The following is a 24,955-nucleotide window of genomic DNA, read 5'->3' as shown; positions in this document are numbered from 1 at the left end:
AAAAAAAAAAAAAAAGAAGACTTTTAACACCACTATTTCCTTTGTCCAAACCTCCTGTGATTGACAGCAGTGCTCTGTTATTCCAGGATCTACAGCTTTCTTTTTAACAAAGGTGTTTTAGCCAGATGTGCATTGTTAGCATGAAGATGGCTACAAAGTAACTGGATTATTTCTTAACATTCCTGTTACTGAAGGCTACGGTTGGAGGAGAAATAATGCAGTGTCATCGTACATCAGATAATAGTCTTTACCGTTGACTCCAAACACACCATACACACACACTCCACCTCTCTCACCCTCACACTAACTGAAGAGTTTTTTCTGGTGAGTTTTATGATTGTGTTGTTCAGTTTAAAGCTGTTCAGTAAAGTTTACAATTATTTTACAATCAAGTTTTTTGAGTTGTTTGTATTTTTGCACACACTGTTAACTCAATGTGATTGTATTGTAGTGGGGTTTTTTCTCTTCACATTTGATGAACCCTTCTGGGCAATTTTACTTTAAAATGTTATTTATTTATCTAAATCTTGGGATGGAATTTATTAATTCAGTGCTTATTTTTGTTAGACTTTGATTTAGCTGGGTAGTTTTACAAACAAACAAAAGTATCTTTAAAATGTGATATTCAACTTTTTAAATTATGCTATTTGTGTGGCTAAATGTGTTAATTTTCTTTCACTGTTTTGTAATTTCTTGGCAGTTCTTTAAACAATATAATTATAATTTCTTTCCTTGCTAACCTTTACCTCTGCTTTAAACCTGTGAACAACACAAACTTTTTAAAAATATAATTATATGTATCATTTAGCCAAATACATCAAAGTTGTAGTTGTGATTGGAGACCAGCAGGACATTTTACATTTGCGATACCATTTTTAAACACAAATCCAGCAAAGACACTTATCGCAAATCTCTCATGTCATCCACTACCGTTATAAGAACGGTAAATATAAACTGCTGTATTACAAATAATTTCCAGTTAAAACTTTTGTGTTGACATTATGATCACATATTGCTCATAACTTGCGCCAAAAATAAAATAAATGTGTTTCTATAGAGAGTACGTTGCTAGTAGAAAACGTTAAAAAAAAACAACTATGGAGGAACTCGCCGCTAGTAGAAAACGTTAAAAAAAAAAAACAACTATGGAGGAACTCGCCGAACGAACAAACGCGTTTCCTGCCGGTAGCATTTAGGAGACGGACTGTCAATGAAGAAAATGTCGATTTCTGTGGCGTAGTAGATGTCACTGTTTCAAATGAAAGGCAGAAGCTGGTCTGCGCGTTAAGAAAGGTAAAAGTGTTTCTGTTATGCCACGTGATTTGAAAATAATATTTAAAATCCAGACTCGGTTAAGTCAGTATTGTAAAGTTCAAAATGGAGCCTGGTGATTAACTCTTTATGTCATTGACTGTATAGACACTGAAATCAATATTCGTCTCACTGTCGGCTGCGTGTGTATAGTCACAACAATTCAGTGTGTGAAGGACAAAGAGGACTTTATCAGCAATGTGGAAAATAAATCTTTTTTTCAGAAAAAAAGACGTGGTTTTAACAAAGACACAACAAGTGTTTTTAAACTTTTTTGTAAGAAAACCCTGGTGACTTGAAACTGTGGGATCCTGACTGAGACACAGATTTGTCAGTGACAAAATCCATCTTCTTGAATGTTGTCATTTGTAGTAATTCAAAACCAGATGCAGTGTCTTTTATCAAACTCGTTGACCTTATTTTTATTTATTTATTATTTATTTTTGGGTGTTCTTGGTCCTGTTCTTTTCCAGACTGTTTCCAGACTTCCAGACTGTTCTGGACTGGAGTCATGGTGCTGAAGATATTTTACCCACAGTGCTGTAACTTGGCCAACAGCGGCCTCCTGATCGGCAGCTGGATCCAAGGCCACAACTCTGCTGTTGTGTTGGCAGTGGTTCACTATCCCTTTATCCCTGGACAGGTCAAACGGTACATCCAGCAGGTGAGTACAGCAGCAAAATGACCCACTTGACTTCCACAAACTTTGACTTCAAACCTAAGTCTACGTTGACTCACAGTCAAACCCAGTGTTTGTGTATGAAATCCTCATTAAGTCATTAATGAAAATGATCCAGTCCAATATAAGTTGAGTTCCAGAGGTTCATTTCCACCCCTAAATTATAAAATAAAAATGTTCTGGTTGTCCAACCAGTGGTATAGTTAGAGTACTAGTCACAGAAGACCTGGTTCAAATCATTCTCGAGTCTTAGAGTCTAAAATGAAGATGTTTGATAAAAGTCCAAGTTAAGTCTCCTAAATTCCAAATCAGGATTTGAAAAACAATAACTAACATCTCTGTCTCTCCTGGCTTTTGTCCAGATACAGGCTCAGAGCGGGGTTAAACTGTCAGTGCTGGGTTCATGGAGTTTACCTTCAGAAGCAGAGAAGGGTGTGGAGAACTTCCTCAGAGACCTGAGAACCATTTTTCCTCAGGATCGCTGGCTCCAGATCAGCCGGAAGATGGGACAGACAGGATTTAACTGCAGTATCCTGGACAGGAGTCAGCGTAAGTCTGGATAGTAATAAAGGCTAATAGTAAATAAACTCAGTCCTGGTAAGAAGTCAGAGCAGTGTGACCATAAAAGTGTTTATGGAGAGAAGAATAAATCGAACATGTATCTATTCTGACCAACCTTGACCTTCACACCGGCACCTGTTCTTCTTAGTTCCCTTTTGGGCTCAGCAGATGGCTTCTCCCAGTCCCGAAGACCTCACAGATTGTCTGAAGGATGTAGACTGGATCAGAACCTCCAGTATCTTTATGTCCATCACAGACTAACTTCAGGATGTGGAGACAACCACAACATCACATCCAGTTCAGACTTCTAGTTCTAGTTCTTTGTGTTGAAGATGGTTCTTATTTCCTGTAGATAGAGGACAACATTATGTCCTGAGTAAATCCTCAACTCCGTCTGCCAGAATGACTTTTCCCTGCTTCACTGTTTTCTGCACTCAATCTGCCAGTTCTGATGGCAGGTTTTATCCACAGCACCACCTTCTTGATCTAAGCTAAAAGTGATTTTTCATGACAAGGATATTTTTGTTACAGCAGGTAAAGAAGCAGCTCAGCAAAAGGCAACAGAGGACGAAGACGACGAGGACAACGAAGACGACGAGGACGAAGATGACGAGGACGAAGACGACGAGGACGAAGACGAGGAGGAGGAGACGGAGGAGAAGAAGGAGGAGACGGAGAAGGAGGAGACGGAGAAGGAGGAGGAGAAGAAGGAGAAGGAGGAGACGGAAAAGGAGAAGATCCTCTTTGTCCACTATGATCAGAGGAACGATTCTCTTTGTCCACTATGATCAGAGGAACGTGATGCTGTCACAACTTCATCCCATCCAGACTGAAGAACTAGATCCTTCAGACTCTGAGCTTAGACAAGTATAAGACCCAGAAGTCCCTCCCCTATTTCCTCTCCCTGTCTGTAGAAGGACAGAATGGTGATTGCTGCTGTTTTGTCTGCAGGTGTTCCAGATAGTTTCACTCAGTCAGCCCCTGTTCCTGCTGGACCGGTACGATGACGGACCTCTGAAGTCCACTCACTGGCAGTCTGGTGGACAAGAGGCCAGCATCATTGTGGAGCTGCTGAAGATGGCCTCGGTACCACTGTGTCTGACCATCAGCTGGTTCTTTTCTGTGTGGAGTAGGATCTGCAGCTTCTGCAGCAACAGCCGGTAATGGGGGAGTGGATAGATGAACCAATGGGTGGGGGGGGTTCACGGCTGGTAAATGGATGAATCACAGGCTGATGAATGGGTGAATGAAGCTTGGTTTAACTCGGTCACATATTCCCCTGGACTCATTGTCATTGACGGATTATTCAATTTATTCTACCTGCAGCCTGTTGCACCTGCTGCCGCTCAACTTCCTGTGCAGTAAACTGTCCACGTGTGTCCAACTGAGCTACAGAAGTGACCACTTGAGGGCGCTCAGTTCGCCCAAAACAGCAGTGGGGCACTCTGAGTTCATGAGGTGAGGCTTTGAAAAAAAATCTTCTGTCCCTGTTCAGTGATGGTCTGTCCTGACCTGTCTCTGGGTCTGTCCTTGTGTCCACAGAAAAGCCAATGTCCTGGTGTCCATCCTGGTGGACATGGCTCTGGGCTTCTTACTCATGTATTGGCTCTACAGTGACAATCACATCAGCATGCTGGCCAACGCTCTGGTTCCTGCTGCAGATGTAAGTGGGATATTTATCTTCTGTGACCTGAGACCATGGGAGTCCACACAAACCTGTTTACATTCTTTTTCTTCAGTGACTCTTGTGACGTAGACACATTCTTTTGTTCATCTGCAGCACGTGGCCAAAGAGCTGGAGGAGCTGCTGCAGTGGCTGATGGGAGCTCCTGCAGGGCTGAAAATGAACCGGGCCTTGGACGAGGTCTTGGGACGATTCTTTCTTTACCACATTCACCTGTGGATCAGTGAGTCATTAACAGAGACCAGTTTTATTGTCTTTGACATGAATGTAGTCCAAAGTTATCCAAAAGCAAACATTAGCTGAAAATATCCACGGATGAACACAGAAGTATTTCCAAAATATACAAAAAAAAAAGAGTAAAAACATGCCACAAATAGCAGAAAAAATAACTGAAGGTTATTAACCAAGTTTAAAAACTGGTTACAAACAAACATAGCTACGAGTTTGCTAAAAGTACAGTCTGAGTATCCTAAGGGTTAATTTAAAAAAAGTGACTTAATACAGCTGAAGGTTAGCCCAGAGATAATTGACGTTTCGACACACAACAAAAACACTTGACAATGGCTACAAAAACGTTAACTAACTAACTACAGCATAACACACAAGAAACTAATAATTAAAATGTAGCAAAACAAAAATACAACATAAATGAGACAACATCTCGTATGTGTTGTTCTGTTTTGTCTTGACTTAACGACGTCATGAAATTCCTGGGTTTTGTTTTGTTTTTTCCTTCCAGGCTACATCCACCTGATGTCCCCGTTCGTGGAGACCATCCTGTGGTACGGTGGTCTGTCGGCGGGCCTGGGCCTCAGTTTTGCTCTGGCATTGCTCTCTGACATGGTGGCGCTGCTCACCTTCCACATTTACTGCTTCTACGTGTACGGAGCCAGGTTAGAGTTCCATGACAGAACTGTAAAAATAAACTGAAGATTTTCTCTATGACCGTTCATTTTTTAATGGGAAAGTAGGTCATTCACCAAACAATGTACGTGTGTGTGTGTGTGTGTGTGTGTGTGTGTGTGTGTGTGTATGCTCATGGGACAACCAGACTCTACTGTCTGAAGATCTACGGCCTTTCCTCTCTCTGGAGGCTCTTCAGGGGAAAGAAGTGGAATGTCCTGAGGCAGAGAGTTGACTCCTGCTCCTATGACCTGGACCAGGTAACACAAACACACACACACACACACACACACATCTTTGAGCACACAGTATATGTGACTTGAACCATGGGATGTTGATGATGATGTCTTCTACTTTGTGATGCTGCAGCTCTTCATAGGGACTCTGCTCTTCACCATCCTCCTGTTCCTTTTCCCCACCACGGCTCTTTACTACCTGGTCTTCACTTTGGTGAGTGTCTCTAACTCACACATTAAAAGTTCCATGTGTTTTTCTGCCACATCTAGGGCAAAAACTTTGAGCATTTGCTCTGCTGTACTTTATTTTTTTTACTTAATATTATCCTTCTAAACAACCTGTATACCTTTATTTTTTTTACTTAATAATTAGTAAAAAAACAAACAAAAACAAAACACTGGACCACATTAAACCTGTTTAGTACCAGCCTGTGTGTGTGTATGAGGTTCTATGTGTTTTTCTATGTCCTGCACAGCTACGCCTCCTGGTGGTGGTCCTGCAGGGAATCCTCCATCTCACCGTGGACTTGATCAACTCCCTCCCGTTGTTCGCTGTAGCTCTGCGTCTCACTCGCTTCTACAGACTGGCAGGTAAAACAATCTAGAACTTACCAGAGGGAGAAAAGAACGAGAAGCGTTTGGAAGGTTTAATTCAATGTCATTGTATTGCACCTGAAAACTGTTGACTAAATATAATGTAACTTCACTGTCTGTCGGGTGAATGAATGAATGAACGTTTCAGAAGGTGTAAAGTTCAGTGTGCTGTGTGACGAGCCTGATACACCACTTCACCTACTGATGGAGGTGAGTCTGAACTTCTCCACACTGAGTCACATTGTTCGTCAGATTGTCCCAGTAACATTGTACAGAACAAGTACAGTGGAGCCTGGAGATACGAGCTAGCTGAAACACCACTTTTCCAACTTATCAGTAAGCAGCTTTTGTTACGAGTGCTCGACCGAAATATATTTTTCCACTCGACATTGTCACACTGTCTCGCTCACTGTCCCTCTCTGGGGTTTTTAATAATAATAATATAAAAGGTTTTCTTAATTATTATTATTTTATATTAGCAATATATTTGTTTGTATCTATATTTGTGATGTTTAGAGAGGCTTTGGATTGTGTTTTTAAAAAAAAAATGCAGTGATCAACAGGAGGGCTTTGGTGAGTGACCTGGTGGTTAAGGAAGCGGACCTGTGTCCGGAAGGTTGCAGGTTCTAAGCCACCGAGCATGGCACCGTCCCCACACACTGATCCATGAGTGCTGAGCTCCAGCTTCTTTTCTCTCCCTCTCTCTTCTCACAGATCAACCCTCTGTCCTGTGCCTCAGTGATTAAGACGTACCGCACTCCGACTTACAGTTGTTACCCAAAAGACTCCTGGACCAACTTAGTGAAGAAGCTGTTTGTAGGAGAGCTGATTTACCCCTGGAAACACAAGACCATCAAGACTGACTGATTGTTCTGGGTCAGAGTGTTTGATCCTCACGTTTAATTCTGAGTTTGTTATTAACATTGTCTTTACATTCTGTTTCATGTTTGTCTGCGGGACTGAAAACACTGGCTCATATTGAACAAACTGACTGTGTGAGTGAACAGGAGTCTTTCCCTGCCTCTCTCCCCACCCCCTTATGTGGGAGGTGAGGGTGTTAAAGCTCACAGTCAGCTTTTGACCACCTCCACCTTCGCCTTTAATTTTCCCACCTTTATTATTTACCTTTTCTAAAGTAATAGAAAATACCTTGAAGTATGAGAATCCCTAACTGTGAACATAGTGTTAACGTGTTTAACTTTATTATTTTATACTGAAGAATTAAAAATTTAACAACTGGACAGTTGATATTATATATTTAACATGTTTTTATTATAGTTTCTAGAAACTTTAGATGAATTTGTGCCATATTATTTCCATATGGTGAAATACAAATGTTTTTAATGACACCATGAACACTATTAATGTCAATGTGACCAAATGTGTTGGAAAATGATTATTTTGTCTAATCAATGTGTGTGAATTTAATAAAAAGTAACTATAATCATTGTTATTGATAAGACACTCCATGTTCTTTGTCTAAAACATCATCCTTTAGTTTTCTAGTCTGGTATTTGTTGTTAGATTGTAATATGTTTTAAAAATAAGAATAGAAGAAGGAGAAAATATGTTTCAGTCAAATTTTTGTCAAATGATAAGAGTGAATTTTTAGAAACTTGAGATCACATATGCAGACTACTTTTAAATTTTTATGTAAACTATTCCTGTGTTATTTTTTAATAAGATCAGATGCCTTTTATTCTTTTAAACACGCTACAGTTGAACATATTTGCACAGAGCATTTTATTTTATTTTCTACAATTCTTTTTGTGTTCTACAACAGAACAGAGACATGAGCAGCAGTGATGTGTTTTGAAATATTTTAAAAATTATTTTAATCTTTAATTTAATTTTTTTTTTTTTCAGTTTTATCTTTTTGTATCAGTTCTAACAAAAGCATTTTCTTTCTTCTGGAAGCCACCATCACCACCATCTGCGTGTTGTTGTTGTCAACACACTATGACGGAAGGTAACCTTGACCAACCACATAAACTGCCTTTGACTTGCTGTCCAATGGCGTCAGCGTAAGGGCGGTGCTTCAGTGGAGAGTGGGCGTGGCTCGTGTGGTTGCTGCTCTGTCGGTGCAGCTGCGGCAGCAGTGTTCGCTGTTCTCCCGCTTGATGGAGACTGGTGTGCTACCGCTGTTCATAATGGCTCCGTGTCCCGAAGAAAAACCGTGAGACCACAGAAAAAAAGTCTAGCAGAGTACCGGACTAGACCTGAAGAGGAGACGGGGAACCGACAGGACTTTCGGGATAAAAACAAAGAAAAAAAATAACAAAAAACAGAGCGACGTCAAAGGAATCTTTGTTCCTACACTGGAGGAAGGAGCCGCGGCCTGAGCTGCTGCTCACGTCCGGCTGGAGCAGCGACCGTGGCCGCTGTGATTTTTAACAGTCCCACAGACAAAGGGAGTGTGGAGGTTTCTGTGTGAGCGGAGAGTCCACTGATGGTGCTCTAGAACCAGAGCTAAAAACCACATTGGTGACGTCAGCATCGACCACAGCACGGCTCAGCGTGGTGTTGTTAGCATCAATGACAGATTAAGCTAAGATGTTCCTCTTGCTATTGCTTTAGAAATAATTCAGAAGGATGAAAAACTTTGCAGTCTTATTTTATAAACTAAAGAAATATAAATTATTTTCTCATATTCATCGCAAGTCAGCAGCGGCCGTGTGCTTAAAGAGACAAAAGATTAACAGGTGATGTTTACAGGTTTATATTGTTGACATCTGGTATGCTAGGTTATGCTAAATAAAGCTACGTTGACCTGTTCTGAGCTAAAATGATACTAGCTAAAAAAAAATCTCTCCTAAAGTCGCAGTATAAATAGTCCAAGTTAAAATAATTTCAGTTTAGTGAAAACGATCGTAGCTGTGATTGACAAAGCAACGTTCAGCCGGACAACGCGTAACATTGATAAACTAAGTTAAACCTGTCAAAGCTAAGCTAAACAGAGGATGTTGTTAAACTTTTACTGAAATGAGAAAATGACCTGAAAAGTAATCCATGCTGAAAACGTCATTATTCCTTTAGGTTACTGCAGTAAAAAAAACAAAAAACCAACAACAACAGAACTTTAACAATCTCAGAGGACTGGACTGACTGTCGGGCTCATGGTTTGACGGACAGATACACCTTCATCTGTTTGGACTTCTTGGGAGCTCAGTTGGACATTCCCAGGCTCTGCATGTTCTGGACCTGGGTGTGAGCAGTGGTCATCATGAGCAGCCAGGGAAGCCCTGTAAAAAGCTACGACTACCTGCTCAAGTTCCTCCTGGTGGGAGACAGTGACGTGGGTAAAGGGGAGATCTTGGACAGTCTGCAGGACGGATCAGCTGAGTCTCCCTATGCCTACAGCAGCGGTGAGTCTCTCAGGTTCTGCGTGGAAAGGAAACGGATCGGCTCGAGTTTTACCAAAGTCAAACTTCTGTGTCTGTGTCTCTGTCCAGGTATCGACTATAAAACCACCACCATTCTTCTGGATGGGAGGAGAGTGAAGCTGGAGCTCTGGTATGAACACATCCACAGCCAGACAAAAAACACAGCATCTCTTTGAATGCATTTTAGATTCTTCAGGTTTTTATTTTGTGAACACATAGAAAACCAGAAGCCAGAAGCTTGTGTTTTGTTTCACCTTTTTCTTTTTGTCTTCAGGGACACATCAGGACAGGGTCGGTTCTGCACCATCTTCCGGTCGTACTCTCGTGGAGCTCAGGTAAGACCGACTGCAGGAAGTGTGACGGTGGTGATGTAACATCCTCAGAGAAAACCCTCTCAGTTTTTCACAGCAACATGATTGTGTTCGTCTCCAGGGAATCCTTCTGGTCTATGACATCACCAACCGCTGGTCGTTTGACGGGATCGACAGGTGGATCAGAGAAATTGACGAGGTGCGTTGTTTGTGTGTATCTGAGTGTGTCCGAGGACTTCTGTGTGAAGTTGTACCCCAACTGTTTGGCTTTGGAACGCAGGAACTCGCTCTAAGAACTACGAGTAGTGCAAGAAAAGTTCTGAGGTGATTTTTTTTTTTAGTCCCAGAACTTTAAGGTTGTTCTAGAATTGTTAGGACATCATCTTCACAGGACTGACCGCTGGTACTGAGACAGTGGATATACAGTATATTTGATGACCAGAACACGTAGTTATTGGAACGGTCTAGGTCTAGGTCCCTGGGCCTTTGTTGTGGAAATGGAGCTGAAGATTCAGTGTGGAAAAAACATAAACAAGATGTTTTTTGTTTTAGGACGGTTTGTGACGTATCCTTCCTGGATGGATGGACAGAAAGAGGATTTCCTCTGTGCGTGTGTGACTGAGAGATGGTGTGTGTGCGGGGTTATGTTTAACTTTGTTCTGCTATTAAAGATAAACTTTTCAGGACCAGCGGTTCCATATATTCTACTAATGAGGCAGAACCTCATTTCTAAAGGTCTGGCAAAACTGTGAGTGTGTGTGTGTGTGTGTGTTATTTTTGTCAAGTGGAATGTGTGTTTGACTGCAGTCTTTCCTGCTCCACCTCTGCTGATGATATGAAGAAGAAAAAAACAAAAACTCATCCAAAAGTCGTTCACTCAAAGTTTCAGAACCAGAGTCCAGTTTTTATAAACAGGGTCAGGAGGCGTGGACTGTTTGAGTACAAAATATTTAATTAAAAAACCAAAAAAAAAAGTTATTACTCAGTTTACATTCAATGACTAAATGTTCACACAATGTCTTTACTGAGACCTGAGGCCTGTGTTCATGACATTCTGTCACACATATTATTAAAGAAAGTCCTAATTTTTTTAACCCAGTGTTTCCTGTTTTGAATTATATTATTTTTTTAAGTTAAGAGGCGTCCAAGCTGCCACTGTTGTGAACCCTGACCTTCAGCTCACGCTGGTCCTGCTGTTCTTAAGTTACATGAACCTAACAAGTGAAGAGCTAAGTTCTTTTTTTTATTCTATCTTCCCAGCATGCCCCAGGTGTGCCTCGAATCTTGGTGGGCAACCGTCTGCACCTGGCCTTCAAACGACAGGTTCCCACCGAGCAGGCACGGGCGTACGCCGAGAAGAACGGCATGACCTTCTTTGAGGTGAGCCCCCTGTGCAACTTCAACGTCATCGAGTCCTTCACCGAGCTGTCTCGCATCGTTCTCATGAGGCACGGCATGGAGAAGTTCTGGAGACCAAACAGAGGTGAGACTCACTCACATGATGTGGGAATGAACTTTTAGACCTCAATACATGCTTTTAGTTTGACCCTAACCACAAAACCGAGCACAGCTCTTTCAGACCCTTAAATACATTCTTTTAGTTTGACCCTAACCACAAAACCCTGGTCAAGATGTTAGAAGTATTTTTCCTTGTTTTTTTTCCTGCAGTCTTCAGCCTCCAGGACCTCTGCTGCCGAGCCATCGTGTCCTGCACTCCAGTCCATCTCATTGACAAGCTCCCACTGCCCGTTGCCATCAAGTCCCACCTCAAGTCCTTCTCCATGGCCAATGGCATGAACGCCGTCATGATGCATGGACGTTCCTACTCGGTGGCCAACCCTGCCGGTGGCTCAAAAGGCAACAGTCTGAAACGCTCCAAGTCCATCCGTCCGCCGCAGAGTCCTCCTCAGAACTGCACTCGCAGCAATTGTAAGATATCCTAATGACTAGCTAGAGGACGTACCTGGACACCTTCTGTGTCTTTGGACATGAAGACAAACGTGATCTTCAACTGTTAGAACTCAGCAACGATTCTTCCGGTCGAATCAGCAACATCCACAAAACAATAACAAACTGAGAGGTGGGGTGTTAACTGGTGGTTTAGTTGGTTTTTATCATATGTCAGACAATTCACAAACTTTGGCTAAAAATTGTTTTTTCCCCTTTTTACTAAAACTGGCCACAACATCAACGGCTAATGCAAAACGACCAATAATGTTGCTGTGGTATCTTTCTGCTGTAGCCTGTATCATTGAAGATGCTGAGTTGCCCATCTGGTCACAGCAACTGCTAAAGTTAAACAATGATGTTTCAACATTTAGCTGCAGCAAATGCAAAAGCTACAAAGAGAAGCTACAGACGTTCGTGGATACAGAAACTGTTGAGTTTGAAGATGTCCTAGCATCAGGCTACATGTGCAGCTGATGCTAAACACAGATGCCATGTTGAGTGCACTCATTAGCTGCTGACATTGAACAAAGTAAGATGTCTACACAGGCAGCTAACACTATACAAAGATGCCACAGTGGCTACATTAGCTGCTAACTTCGAACATTGTTTACATGGCGACAGTGACAGCAGCTGCTAGTGTTAGAGATTCAACGTCACCACACTCCGTTAGGAATATGAAGATGTGATTAAGCCCAGTGACGGTAGCTGTTAATCTCAAACACCAGTGCTAAAGCATCAGGCTACATTAGCTGCTAACATCACACAGTTGATAAAGCATGTAGTTTTGCTAACTGAAGTTGCCTTGGGATCAGGCCATATATTTGCAGCTAATTATAATGTTAACCAGCAGTTTGATGACAGCTAGCAGCTTATTTTAGAGAAGGATTAAAATGGTCTTTGTTTAGCGCCCTCTTGAGTATGTAAAAAGTCTCAAGGAACAACAGAAAAAGCAACAATGGCTTTTTTCAAAACAAAGGTTCAGGTGACATCACATGGTGTTTCTGGTAAGTGCAGTGGAAAGTGAAAATTCTGTGATAAGTTAGTATTTGTAGAATAAGTCTAGTTCTGGGATTACAGTCATAATTAAGTGTTTATCTCAATGATCATGATTTTGATCAATGATTTTTTTTTTTATTCTTAGCTTTTTCTTGTTGTCAGGATTCAAGCATTAATCACGTGAAACCACGCCAACACTCTAGAAGTAGAAACAGACTTTTGCCTGATGCCCTGATCATGTTTTGAATGTTTATGATTCATTTTTTTGTCTGAACTTTATTTTTATATTTAATTTATTTATTTGAACAAAGGGATTGTTTGAGGAAAACAATTGGAGACATGGAAGAACTTTTTTTATGTAAAACACAGTTGATGATGATGAGGAGGAGGAGGAACATGTAAATGAACGTCAGTAAAACACTACTTTTGATGGCAAAAGCTGTGTGTGCGTGCATGTGTGTGCTCAAACACCAGGCATGTTTTTTTTCTAATTAATGACTGTACAGTTTCACTTGGAGGAGCTAACGTGACTTTTTCCACAATAAAAATATTGAATGAAATCTCTTTTTGTTTTCTCTGCTTATTTTAGCAGTGCTACTTCTTCCATCACTTAGGTTCTGATAAGTTGTTATTAGGTTGGGATTAATGTTTAATTTTGATTAATAAATTACGGGAAAATCAACGTGTTAATACATTTAACGTACACATTTAATCTCTGTCCCTTAATTTTTGCCATACTGGTATTTTCATGGAAAATACTCCAGCCCAGTGGGGGGCGGTAAAGGACGTAAAATTGTCCAGAGGGAAGTAGATGAATAAGATGTTATTCATCTACCAGAGTTACCAGAGTTAATGTTGGCTACAGACAAGTAGAGACAGTTCACGCGGTCGTTTAAAAACGAAAAGTTTGTCTCCAAGTGAAACCAATATTGTTTTTCGAAATATAGGAACAATAAAATGATAGTGTGTTGTTTTGCGTGGTCGCGGAGTCGTACGCTGTGATTGGGTGAGAACTGACCAATGTCTTTGCCTGTGGTGAATGTTGTCGCCGCTTCGAAATATACGCGGACATCTTGTAGCAACGTTCACTAAAAATGTTGAGAATATATCCTAGAACATGGATGTAAATGTTGCTAAAGCGGGGGGGAATGCTTCTCCAGAGCAGAAGCTGACTCCACCGAAGTTGGGAGAAGTAAAAAATATGAGACTAGGGCCGACGAAGTGCGACCGTACACCTGTGGTTAGCATTAGCAGCGAGAAGCTACACCCACACCGAAGAGATGTTCGGCACAAAGCAGTCCGAACAGGTTTTCGGCACAAAGCAGTCTGAACAGGTTATTTCCGTACAGTATCCCGTTGTAGCTTCACCAACAGAAAGCGTTCGTTTGCATCCAGGGAGTCGGACACTTCTTAACATGGAAGTTATTAAGACGGCAGGTTGTGGACCTGTCCAAATCACCAGGAAGTCGGTGAGCAGTGTATTATCAGATGTGAACAGTGGAGGGCGGTGCAGCACATTCTCTCCAGGTACCTCACGAACCCCCGCAGCGTAGACACAGAATGTTAAACGGTTTAAAATTATGTGTTCTGATTACAGCAGGTTGGCTCCTGGTTTTCATCGCCTATCTTGACGTCATAACTGGACCAAAACACGCCCTGTTTTTGTCTAAAGTGCGCAGTGGCTACTATCCACACGGTGGCGCCGGAGTTCGAGTCTTTAGCTGCTGCACCTGCAGCTTCTGTCCTCTCTCCTCTCTCCTCCTCCCGCTCCCCCTCCTCTCCTGCTCTGCCTGCCAGCGGCTCCTCTCAGGCGGCACTGACTCCCTCTCACATCCCGCTGTCGCCGTTTAGCAGATGGACCTGCGCTCCTGACTCTCAGCCGGAGATGAGCGCTGGTCTCCCGTGTGGCCGCAGGCTGGCCCGCCGATCCGCCTCTGTCCTGCTGCTGGCCGCGGTAACCGCGCTACTGCTGCTCCAGACCCTGGTGGTGTGGAACTTCAGCAGCCTTGACTCGGGCTCCACCAGCCGGGAGCGGAGAGAGGAGCGAACCGCTGGATTGAACAATGCCGGGGGCAGAGAGCTGCGGAGGAGCGGACTACCGAGGCCCGGTGACCCGCCGCATCAGCCCGGGAGGGCGGCCTTTCGACACCAGCTGCAGTCGGTAAGTGTGAACCGGGATTCATTTCATCTTTTTTAACGGTGTTCCCGCAGCTGGACACATTTAGGCTTAATTTATTCCTTGGAGCCGATACTAACGGTAGACAACATTAACATAACATTTATTCTTTAAAAAAAAAAAATGACATCACCACAACCTAAATATATAACGTGTTTTTTTTAAATCACGGTTGCTACAAGATAGTCAGGGTGACTCTTTGTTGTATGAAGTACTGGAAACGTAGCATTTTTGGGGTACAAATTGCAGATTGATTAGACAATGGTCTTAGGCTTTGCCAAAAAAAAAAAAAATAGCAGCAACATGAGGTTATGTCTGTATAATAACATGTAGATGTAAAGGGTACTTCAGTTTTGAGTTGTAAAAAAGACACAAAAAATAAAACGTTTTCAGTTAAATGATAAAAAATGCATGTTACTTCCCCTAAAAATTGAGATCAAAATAAATAAATCTGATATACTTGTTAATTATCATTACTGAAACGCGGACATTTACATCATCTTTAACTTGGGATTTTGAATGTTTTATTCATTTTGTGAACCTTTGTTTTAGTGTTGTAAGTTAGATTTAAAAAAAAATCATGCTAATTTTTGTTAGATTTTTGTTTTGTTTTGTTTATATAATATTTTTAAAAATCATGCTGATTTTTTTTTTTTTGTTTTGTTTATATAATATACATTTTTGAGCATTTATCCCATGACAAACTGCTCAGACTGTCACACCAAAGTCCAGAGCTGCCTTCTGACTTCAACTGGTGTTATTTATTTTTAGAGCGGTTTGTGAATTGGCTAAAAACTCCAGCAGTGTCATTAAATCAACAACAACAGCGACAGCAACAACTACAACATCAGAGGAAGCGGCTGTGTTTATCACAGATGATAATAAAATGATCAAACCGGTGCTACTGAGACGTAGACTCACCAGGAACATTCAGCAAATGTTGTCTGTCTGTGTGTGTGTGTGTGTCTGTGTGTGTGTGTGTGTTTGTGGGAGTGTGTGTTAGGATTTAATGCATGGATCCATTTTTATAGCCTCTCATTACAGTGAGAGTATGCTCTGTCATCTTCGGTGTGTGTGTGTGTGTTAGTGTGTGTGTTAGCAGCTGTACACATACATACCAACACCTTTTATAGGAGCAGAGTGATGAGAGATGAATGGACTCTTGTTGGTAGCAGCAGCAGTAGCAGCAGCAGGAACAACACTCAACCTTTTACTCCTTCACTGTGATTCAGCTTCTATTTAACTTTTAACTAAATTGGAACCATAGACTTTATATTTGGCCAACTTAAAAACAGTCGAACCATAGATTTTATATTTGGCCAACTTAAAAACAGTCATTTTGAACCTGACGCTGCTTCATCTCTTTTCGACTGTGTTTCTGGAGTAATCTGAATTATTTCTCAGTTCTTTCTAACTTCTATTTTTTTTTTTTTTTGTGGTCTAAATCCCACCGGTCTTTTAGCCATTCTAGGTCTGTGTTCTCTGTATCGTAGCTTCCACCAAATCTAGGCTCATCTTTAGCATTCCCATGCTAATATTAGCATGTTACCAGACTTTCTTGTGGTCAAAAAGAAAGATGTAGAAAAAAAAAAGTTATTTATTTCAGTTTTACAGACAGAAAATTCAATTTGTTCCGTCCACCAAACGTCTCCTTTCGTTCTTGTCTCTATGTCTTTATAGATATTTTTATTTTTTGCACATACAGAAACAGACTGTTTTTTAACAGACTGTTTAACCAACCAGAGGAAGCAGTGAATCAGGCCAATGTCTGCAGCTACAGTTGAGTGAAGCAGCTCACATGGACTCACACTGAGTGTCATTAATGTCTGTTTTCTCCAGACCCACCACTGCTCCGTTCTTAATTCATTCATGATTCAGTAACCCTTAATTTAATTTGGAAACATTTCTCCCGACATTTAAAACCTCTTCTTCAAGGAAGACCTGGCCACGATGGGTAACACCAGGTCCATTAGTCACTAAATAAACCGGGAGAATATGAAATATGGTATAAAAATTCAATTATTTACGTTCCTTTTATTTTTGACACAGTTTTAAAAAAATCAATAAAATAAAACATTTAAAATTAGAACAGAAGTTCTTTCTCTCTACTCTGTGGTTATGTGAGTGAAAACTTTTTTTTGTAAAAGCAGGAGTGTGTGTGTGTGTGTGTGTGTTTACCTTCACTGAGTCTACAGGGAAAACACCGACTCTTGAGAAGTGAATGTACGGCTTTAACTTCGAGTCAGTTGAGTTTATTTGAGCTTTTGATTGGAAAGAACCAGAAACCATGCGTGGGCCTCAAGAAGGCCCAGGTGCTTCAGCGACTTTCTGGTTCTTCTGGAACATGAGGTTGAAAATACTGCGAAGTTTGTGAAGATTGTTTTCTTATTTATTTATTTGTTTGTTTTTTTACAGAACATCTACTCCCACGCCCTTAGTTCCAAAGAGAAGCTCCGTCACAGAACATCTACTCCCATGCCCTTAGTTCCAAAGAGAAGCTCCGTCTGGACAGCAACAACAACGAGAACTCCGTCCCCAAAGACTTTGACTCTGTCGACAGCAACAGCAACCTCGCCGCCCGATCCCAACGCCAGCGAGGGCTGGTTGCGAACAGCAAACACAAGCCGATTCAAGCGCAGAGCATACGAGAAAAATCGGCCAATGAGGTCGAAAAGTTCCCTCCGCTCCAACCAAGAGGGGACGACCGCAGTCGTAACCACACCTACCTCCGCAAAACCCAACATCACCCACCGGTGGTGGCCACCACCTCGGCCGCAGTTCGAGACCGCGTCCACCAGGGTCATCGTCGGCCGCTGGAGCCGAAGAAGCGGCCGCTGCTGTGTGAGCTGAGTGGAAAGGAGGCGATATCCGCTCTGTCCCGCGCCACCAGCCGCGAGTGTCGGCAGCAGATTGTAGAAGTTTACTGCAAACACAAGGAGAAGGCCCTCATGCCTGAGACGGTGCCTCGCTACTGCCCCCTAGAAGGTAAGGGCAACCAGACATACGCTCTTGGTTTGTGGGTTTCAGACTCACAGATTTTCTCTTTAGGCTGAAAATTGGTTTGTAAACCACTGGCTCTCACACTCCAACGTCCACGGAGAAAATGTTTTATTTAAGCTCACATAGACAAGACATTTTTCTATGGACTTTAGTCTGTGAACGAAATTTAATTTTCTTTTTTTTTTTACCTATTTTCTTACTTGAAGTTTAATTTTTTATCTTTTCTTTTTTTTTGGATAACATTAATCCATTTCATGACAAAAAATTGTTTTATCTTTATTTTAGCAACTAACCTTGTCACTTTGCTAGCGCATATTTTAGCTACTTTTCTTCCGTGTGTCCCAGTGGGCAACAATCACTCATGTTCACTATTGACTTTGGTACAGAAGGGTAGGATCTGTGTAACATTTAGAACAGGCTTTTTTTTCACCCTTTTTTACTTTGAGACTTTTTGCAGTTTAACTTACTTCATCTGCAGCCAAATTACTTCTGTTAAATCAGGCACATGACTGAAATCATACAGTCACGTTTCTTTTCTTTTTTTTTTATTCTCCTAAATTTATCCCTGGGGAAACTTTTTTTAATCCACATGAGCCTGACCTTGAGGAGAGCAACCCTTTGGTTTTCCATGTCTATTTCTGGCAGCCTGAGTCCTACAGGGACACACAGGCAGCTCACAACCACCTCCTCCACCTCCACCCTGATGATGATGATGATGATGATGATACGCATTAAATGTAAACTACACCCTCATTAAACAGGCAGCCGGTGTTGTCTTATTTTTGGATCAGCTGACTAATGACTTCCCCGTGTTCTGTCAGGATCCGCACCGAGCTTTTTTCGAGTCGAGCTTGAGCTTTGATTTGTATGATTATAGGTTGCTTTGATGAAACGCCGGTCATTTACATACTTAGACTGAAGCCGGGGATCGTTTGGTTTGGTCTGATGGTGGAGTCCCACCGACGACGGAGGCCCCGTCGGCTCCTTTTGAAGAGAAGAATGAGGCACTTCTAACATTTTTCATCATTTCTTCAGCTGTCAGCAGCAGCTCACTCCCTCTGACTGCACACCGACACCCTGATTACAGTTATTTTCCCAGCATGCCCCACAGCCGGGGATGCTCACTAATTGGATCCAGGGCAGGCCTTGACCTGTGCCATCGTTGGACGTCTGTAGCAGTTGATCGATTTGAACTGAAATCTGAGATTAAAATTCTGATCTTTTCCTTTTTCAGGCAAGGCCAACGTTAACGTAGGGTGGGATGAGGACCCCTCAGAAGCCGCCCCTCTGGTGCCCGTACGAATCGCCTTCGTCTTGGTCGTCCATGGACGAGCGTCCCGTCAGTTCCAGCGTCTCTTCAAGGCCATCTACCACACCTCACACTTCTACTACATCCACGTGGACCAGGTGAGTTAGAGACTGGTGCGGTCTACGTGGGCCACATTGTGCTGTCCGCTTTTGACTCTGACTCTGTGCATTTGGCGAATTTTCAGTCTTTTGAACACTTTTAGCCTCAGAGGCAGGAATCAGTCAAAAACACATCCATTCAACATTTCACTAGAGCTGTAAACGAGCACAGCATTTCACTGCTGTTAAAAAAACATTAAACCGTATAAAAAAAAAAAATTGGTTAAAAATATGTTTGGTTTTTTTGTTTGAACTCCAGCGGTCCAACTACCTCCACAGAGAAATCCAGTCATTGGCTGACAGGTTTCCAAATGTACGGGTCACTCCCTGGAGGATGTCCACCATCTGGGGCGGGGCCAGCCTGTTGACCATGTACCTGCGCAGCATGGAGGACCTCCTCAGTATGTCCGACTGGTCCTGGGACTTCTTCATCAACCTGAGTGCAGCAGACTATCCAATCAGGTGAGAGATCCGGTTGTTTTTTTTCTTCTAACATTTAAATATTTAACTGATACTGTCCAGAATAATTGTAATTTAATTTAATTGTTTATTTTAACTCAACAATTTTTTGTGAATGAATCTTTTAACACAAACCAGACGTATGCTCCAGTGTTGGCTCTTCAGATGGAAATAGGACAAACGTCCACACGTACAAACCACAGGGATCATGTGCACAGGCCCTCAGCTAAAATCTATAGCGCAGCGTTAGCATTAGCTGCGCAACATCAATAGCAGTGACGTTAGAAAAGAGAGTGAGCCTCATGTGCTGCAGCACATCAGAACCAGGTCAAAACAACAGGAGGGAAACAGAACCAATAGGAAATCAGAACCCACTCTGGTCTCTGTCGTCTTCTCCGTCTGAACTTCCAGCGTCTGATTTAACGCCTGACTTTCCGCCTCTGATTAACGACGTTTCTGACGAGACTGCCGCAGCAGCGGCCCAGATCTGACCAGAGTGGAGAACTTGTCAACACAAACATGGCCTCAAACACACACACACACACACTTGTGCTGTAATCTGTCTGTGGTCCTGCCTCCACCATGATGCATGCTGGGAATAGCGGCACATCAGGCCGCAATGGCGTCACAGAGAAAACTTTTAAAAAACAATAGGAAGAAGAGACTGTGCAGTTTAAAGGACCAGTCCGTGATTTGCAGGATTTCTCCTTCCTTTAGTCTCGACGACATCAGCTGTGTGTTTGTGGACGTCGTCGTCCTCAGGAAATATTTAATCCAATCAGAAAAGTCACAGCCTTGCAGATTCACTGTGTCTTAGACAGTAAGACAGTCGTTTAAATAAATGTTCTTTCACTTTTATTAGGAAGAGAAAAAAACATCAGATGGTTCTAGATCCAAACCTGTTCAAGTTTGGTTAAAATTGTGAGGGCGTTTGCTCTGTGTTTGAGAGTTAAATAAATATTCTGATCAATTCAAGTAAATAAATAAATATATTTACCCATGACATCCTCACTTTCCCTTCAACAAATCATCAACTGCATTTGTAGAAATTCAGCCCTAAACCTGTAAAGAACCTGCACGCACTCACTGTTGTTGTACTGTTTGCGACCTTCTGTTGTACTTTTTTTTATTAAACGTGTTCGACTGATGTGGTCATGTGATTGGTCTGCGCTGGTGCTGATGATTGACAGTTGCTGTGTCTCCTCAGGACCAATCAGCAGCTGGTTTCCTTCCTGTCCAAGTACCGACACATGAACTTCATCAAATCTCACGGACGAGACACTGCGCGGTGAGACACAGTTATCCCTCTGTGTTAGCTTCTCTGTTAGCTTCTCTGTCAGCTTCTCTGTCAGCTTCTCTGTTAGCTTCTCTGTTAGCTTCTCTGTCAGCTTCTCTGTCAGCTTCTCTGTTAGCTTCTCTGTTAGCTTCTCTGTTAGCTTCTCTGTTAGCTTCTCTGTTAGCCTGTGTCCAAAGTTAAATGCAGTTCAAACCTCTTTTTAGTTTGAAGGTTTAAAGTTAGTTCTTATCTTCTTTAGCAGCTCTTTACTCACTTCCTGTCTCCTTCCTGCGTTCACTTCAACATCACAAATGGTTAATTTTCACTCCATCGTCTCAGGTTCATCCGTAAACAAGGTCTGGACCGACTCTTTTATGAGTGCGACACTCACATGTGGCGACTCGGGGACCGAAAAATCCCAGAAGGGATTGCGGTGGACGGCGGCTCCGATTGGTTCCTGCTTAACCGCGGCTTTGTGAACTACGTGGTCAACTCCAGGGATGAGTTGGTCAGCAGCATGAAACGCTTCTATGCCTACACGCTGCTGCCCGCTGAGGTAAATGCACCACGGAAATGTACATTTAGAACAGGAAGTCGTCATCGTACCATCCACGTCTTCTGGGGACCTTTAAGGTCAAAAGGTTAAGAGCAGTTTAAACTTTGACCTTATTGTTTTAGCCTCTTCTCCAGTAGGTTTTAAGTGCAGCTTCCTGTAAGTCCACTGGAGACGATGAGAGTCAGTTCCTCCAAGTTCTGTCCTTGTTGTTTTATAGGTCTCAAAAAAAACAAAAAAAAAACACAAGGATCCATCCGTTCTAGTCTTTTTTATCTGTCGTTTTAAGCCGGCGCTAACACATTCATCCTGTAGAGTTCCTGGAATTGTTCCAGGCTCTGTGACTTGGTTCTGTTGTGGGAACTTACTGTATAAAGTTCCTGGTACTAATTTGTTTAAATGTAGAATTTATTTGTCAGATTTGAAAGAAGAAAAACAGTTGAAATCGTATGTTTGTGCGTGAAGATCCTCAGTTTTCTTTGTTCTCTGCCTCCAGTCGTTTTTCCACACTGTGCTGGAGAACAGCGCCCTCTGTGAGACCATGGTGGACAACAACCTGCGCCTCACCAACTGGAACCGAAAGCTCGGCTGTAAGTGTCAGTACAAGCACATCGTGGACTGGTGCGGCTGCTCGCCCAACGACTTCAAGCCCTCGGATCTGCCGCGCTTCCAGGTCTGACTCCGACTTTTGTCCATTTAAATGTTTCTCTTCTTTCAGGCCTTGGATCATTTGTCTGTGAGTGTCAACGCTGTCTTTTCAGTTTTAGAGATGAGCTAAAAGCTAGCAAAGAAAAGCTTGATTTGTTTTATGAATGAAGGAAATTGGTAAGGTTTAAGGAAAGAAAATGATTATGTAAAATCATTTTTTTGCCTACTCTGCTTTAATGGTTATTAATAAGTTAAAGAAAAAGTCTAATGAGAAAAAGCTAAAGGTTAGCCAAAAGAGCCTGAGCTTCCTGTCTCTTTCTCCTTGTCCTGCTGTTGCTGGTGTTGGACCAGAATAGATTCTCAAGTTCACAAATTTGCAGCAAAGACTTTTTTTTCCCTCGTCCGTTCTCGTCAGTTAAGAGTCTGGTCCAGAGTCTGTGGTTCAGTGGTGACGGAGCGGCGAGGGTTTGATCCTGAAAGCAGCAGTTGGTATTTTGGGAGCTATGTAGCTGCCTGCTGCCACGGAGGTTTCCTAACGCTGTCATTATCATAATGTGAGGTTTAAAAGTCAGGAACCAGAACAAGTCCTGGAGTGAGTGGTGTGGAAGTTCAGGATCTGACTCGGAGACCAGATCAGATCTGGGACAGAAGTGTGACCCACAAATGGACTGTGGAATCATTTTCCATATTTTAACTAATTACTAGGCCAGTATTATGTAAATTAGGCACAAATAGCCAACGTTAGAATTTTAAAATACTCTAAAGTCAAACATGGGAAAACAGCATTGAGCAGAGTTTGTACTCCGTCAGAGTTAAAGTTAGCCATTAGCATGCTAACACTTAACCTCACCTCACCTTTAGCTAAAGGTTTAGAAACACTTGAACTTGAAAAAAAAACAAAAAACACAACAACTCTCAGGTGTCTGTGTCTGATGTGGTCTGTAGTTTCTGTCAGTCGTCTCTGTCGCTCCCTGAAGTGCATCATTGTCCGTGTCCTTGTTGGGGTTTGTCCACAGCAAGTGTCCAGACCCACCTTCTTTGCCAGGAAGTTTGAGGCCAGCGTCAGCCAGGAGATCGTCAACCAGCTGGACTCCTTCCTCTTTGGAGCGTACGCTGCCGACACGCCGGGCCTCAAAGCCTACTGGGAAAATATATACGCGCAAGAGACGGACGGGCTCGCCGGCATCTCTAACTCCGCCCTCAGCCACTATCACGCCTTCGCCCGTATGGGATTAGCACGTGCTGCCGCGTCGCTGCCGCATCGCCCCGAGGACAACAGCTGCAGGTACGATTTTGGATTTTGGATTTCAGGAGTTTACTTTTTGGAGTTCAAAACACAAAATACAGAAGTTTACTTTTTGGAGTGTTTGGAGTTCAAAACACAAAATAATCACCTGGCAGCATGTTTTAGGACATAATCTTGCATTTTAAGGCATTTCAGGGACTTTTTATTTTTTTGGATTTTTAATTTTTTATTGTAAGACATGTTTTGGGTACACCAAACACCAATGACAGACATTGGCTCTGGGCCAAAGCACCAACATTTTTTTTCTAACGAATTTCTGAAAAACAATTCTGAAAAAAAAATTTTCTAAAAAAAATTTACTTTTCAGAAAAATTTTAGGAAAAAAATTTTTCTAAAAAAAAATTTGAAAAAATTAAAAAAAAAATTTTTTTTTTAAAAATTCTGAAAATTTTTTTTTCAGAAAATGGTTTTAGAAAAAACATTTTCAGAACATTTTTCAGAAAAATTAAAAAAAAAATTTTCTAAAAAAAATTTACTTTTCAGAAAAATTTTAGGAAAATTTGTTTTCTAAAAAAAAATTGAAATTTTTTTTTCAAAAAATGGTTTTAGAAAAAAAAATTTCAAAAAATTTTCTCAAAATGTTTTTTTCTAAAAAATAAAAAAATTTAGGAAACTTTTTCAGAAAATTTTTTTCTAAATAAAATTTTTCTTTTTAGAAAAATTTTTTTTTTTTCAGAAAATTATTTAAAATAATTTTTTTCAGAACATTTTTTAGAAAAATTAAAAAAAAAAATTTTAAAACATTCAGAAAAATTTCTGAAAAAAATTTTTTTTCAGAAATTTCTTTTTAGAAAAATTGTTTTTCTAAAAATGTTCTGAAAAAAAAGATTTTCTAAAAAAAAATTGATGGGGGGGTTGGAGCCTGCAGGGAACACGAGCTGACTCCTGAAGCCCAAGGGCTAATGCTAATTTTGCTAACTAACCAGCTCTATTTTTTTTATGCTTTGTTCACTACTTTTTATCTTTCCCTTGAACTTTTTGCAGATTTTGTTTTGCTCTGTTTTCTGTTTCTGCCATTAGACGGTAGCAGCTAACTTTTATCTTTTGAACGCCTTAGGCTAACATGCTGTGGAAGACTTGAGTGAATGTTTTGAGGTTTGGCTGAAGCTAAAAGTCTACAGTTTTATGCTGGTTTACATAATTAAAAATGTATTAATTAATTGATGAAAAGAGGTTATTTTGTCATCAGTAAAAGTTGGTTTGGTGACTCTGGTTCTTAGACCTGGTTCTTAGAAGGTTCGCTCCCTGATTTTTTCACCAGTTCACCACAAACCATGGAATTTAGTGTGTGTTTGTGTGTGTTTGTGTGTGTATGTTTGCGTTTGCCTGTCTAAATTAAATATGTAGATAACGGTAACTTACCCCGGGGTACAATTAAGCTTCAGTTTCTGCACAGGCGAGATTTTTCCAGCTGTGCGTGTGTGTGTGTGTGTGTGTTTGTGGGGTGGAGACCAACAGTAGGTACAAGGAGGCACTTGTTGGTGGGGTTCGGGTTGGGACCGGTGGTTGGAATGGGTGGAGG

The 24,955-nt window shown here is 41.6% G+C and overlaps 3 protein-coding genes across 11 annotated transcripts in view; all 3 read left to right on the top strand.

The window, feature by feature from the left end:
* The first annotated feature begins 6 nt into the window (after window positions 1-6).
* On the top strand, window positions 7-7,425 carry pigq (phosphatidylinositol glycan anchor biosynthesis, class Q). 7 transcript variants are annotated; one of them, XM_025064619.1, is made up of 15 exons: window positions 7-324; window positions 1,785-1,975; window positions 2,353-2,539; window positions 3,086-3,287; window positions 3,319-3,418; window positions 3,503-3,711; window positions 3,878-4,009; window positions 4,094-4,214; window positions 4,332-4,458; window positions 4,975-5,128; window positions 5,287-5,398; window positions 5,508-5,588; window positions 5,851-5,965; window positions 6,117-6,178; window positions 6,683-7,425. In XM_025064619.1, exons 2-15 carry the CDS (start codon window positions 1,823-1,825, stop codon window positions 6,833-6,835), a joined length of 1,908 nt encoding a protein of 635 aa, XP_024920387.1. In that variant the 5' UTR covers window positions 7-324; window positions 1,785-1,822; the 3' UTR covers window positions 6,836-7,425. The 7 variants fall into 7 exon arrangements, with proteins under 7 accessions (XP_024920387.1, XP_024920383.1, XP_024920386.1 ...); XM_025064615.1 differs by having other exon boundaries at window positions 3,083-3,314; window positions 3,346-3,418; window positions 6,683-7,421; XM_025064618.1 differs by lacking the exon at window positions 7-324 and adding an exon at window positions 1,136-1,293 and having other exon boundaries at window positions 3,086-3,314; window positions 3,346-3,418; window positions 6,683-7,421.
* Window positions 7,426-8,047: 622 nt separating this feature from the next.
* rab40c (RAB40c, member RAS oncogene family) lies at window positions 8,048-13,168 on the top strand. The gene is made up of 6 exons (XM_008330401.3): window positions 8,048-9,333; window positions 9,421-9,481; window positions 9,626-9,686; window positions 9,784-9,861; window positions 10,923-11,145; window positions 11,331-13,168. Exons 1-6 carry the CDS (start codon window positions 9,192-9,194, stop codon window positions 11,603-11,605), a joined length of 840 nt encoding a protein of 279 aa, XP_008328623.1. The 5' UTR covers window positions 8,048-9,191; the 3' UTR covers window positions 11,606-13,168.
* A 745-nt stretch (window positions 13,169-13,913) lies between these two features.
* The window catches only part of LOC103393434 (xylosyltransferase 1-like), a 14,687-nt gene continuing 3,645 nt past the window's right edge, over window positions 13,914-24,955 (top strand). For 2 of the 3 annotated variants that reach the window (XM_008330403.3, XM_025064593.1), the window contains exons 1-9: window positions 13,914-14,135; window positions 14,206-14,769; window positions 17,247-17,769; window positions 19,019-19,191; window positions 19,451-19,653; window positions 20,858-20,938; window positions 21,266-21,482; window positions 21,976-22,152; window positions 23,144-23,412. In XM_008330403.3, coding sequence (XP_008328625.1) covers window positions 14,494-14,769; window positions 17,247-17,769; window positions 19,019-19,191; window positions 19,451-19,653; window positions 20,858-20,938; window positions 21,266-21,482; window positions 21,976-22,152; window positions 23,144-23,412 — 1,919 coding nt within the window. In that variant the 5' untranslated portion in view covers window positions 13,914-14,135; window positions 14,206-14,493. The remainder of the gene's footprint in view (window positions 14,136-14,205; window positions 14,770-17,246; window positions 17,770-19,018; window positions 19,192-19,450; window positions 19,654-20,857; window positions 20,939-21,265; window positions 21,483-21,975; window positions 22,153-23,143; window positions 23,413-24,955) is intronic. The other variant, XM_017040477.2, reaches the window with a different exon arrangement.

This window comes from Cynoglossus semilaevis, chromosome 17, assembly GCF_000523025.1.
Source record: "Cynoglossus semilaevis isolate Cse_v1.0 chromosome 17, Cse_v1.0, whole genome shotgun sequence".
In the NCBI taxonomy this organism is placed as follows: Eukaryota; Metazoa; Chordata; class Actinopteri; order Pleuronectiformes; family Cynoglossidae; genus Cynoglossus; species Cynoglossus semilaevis.
This window is presented reverse-complemented; position numbering and strand designations above follow the sequence as displayed.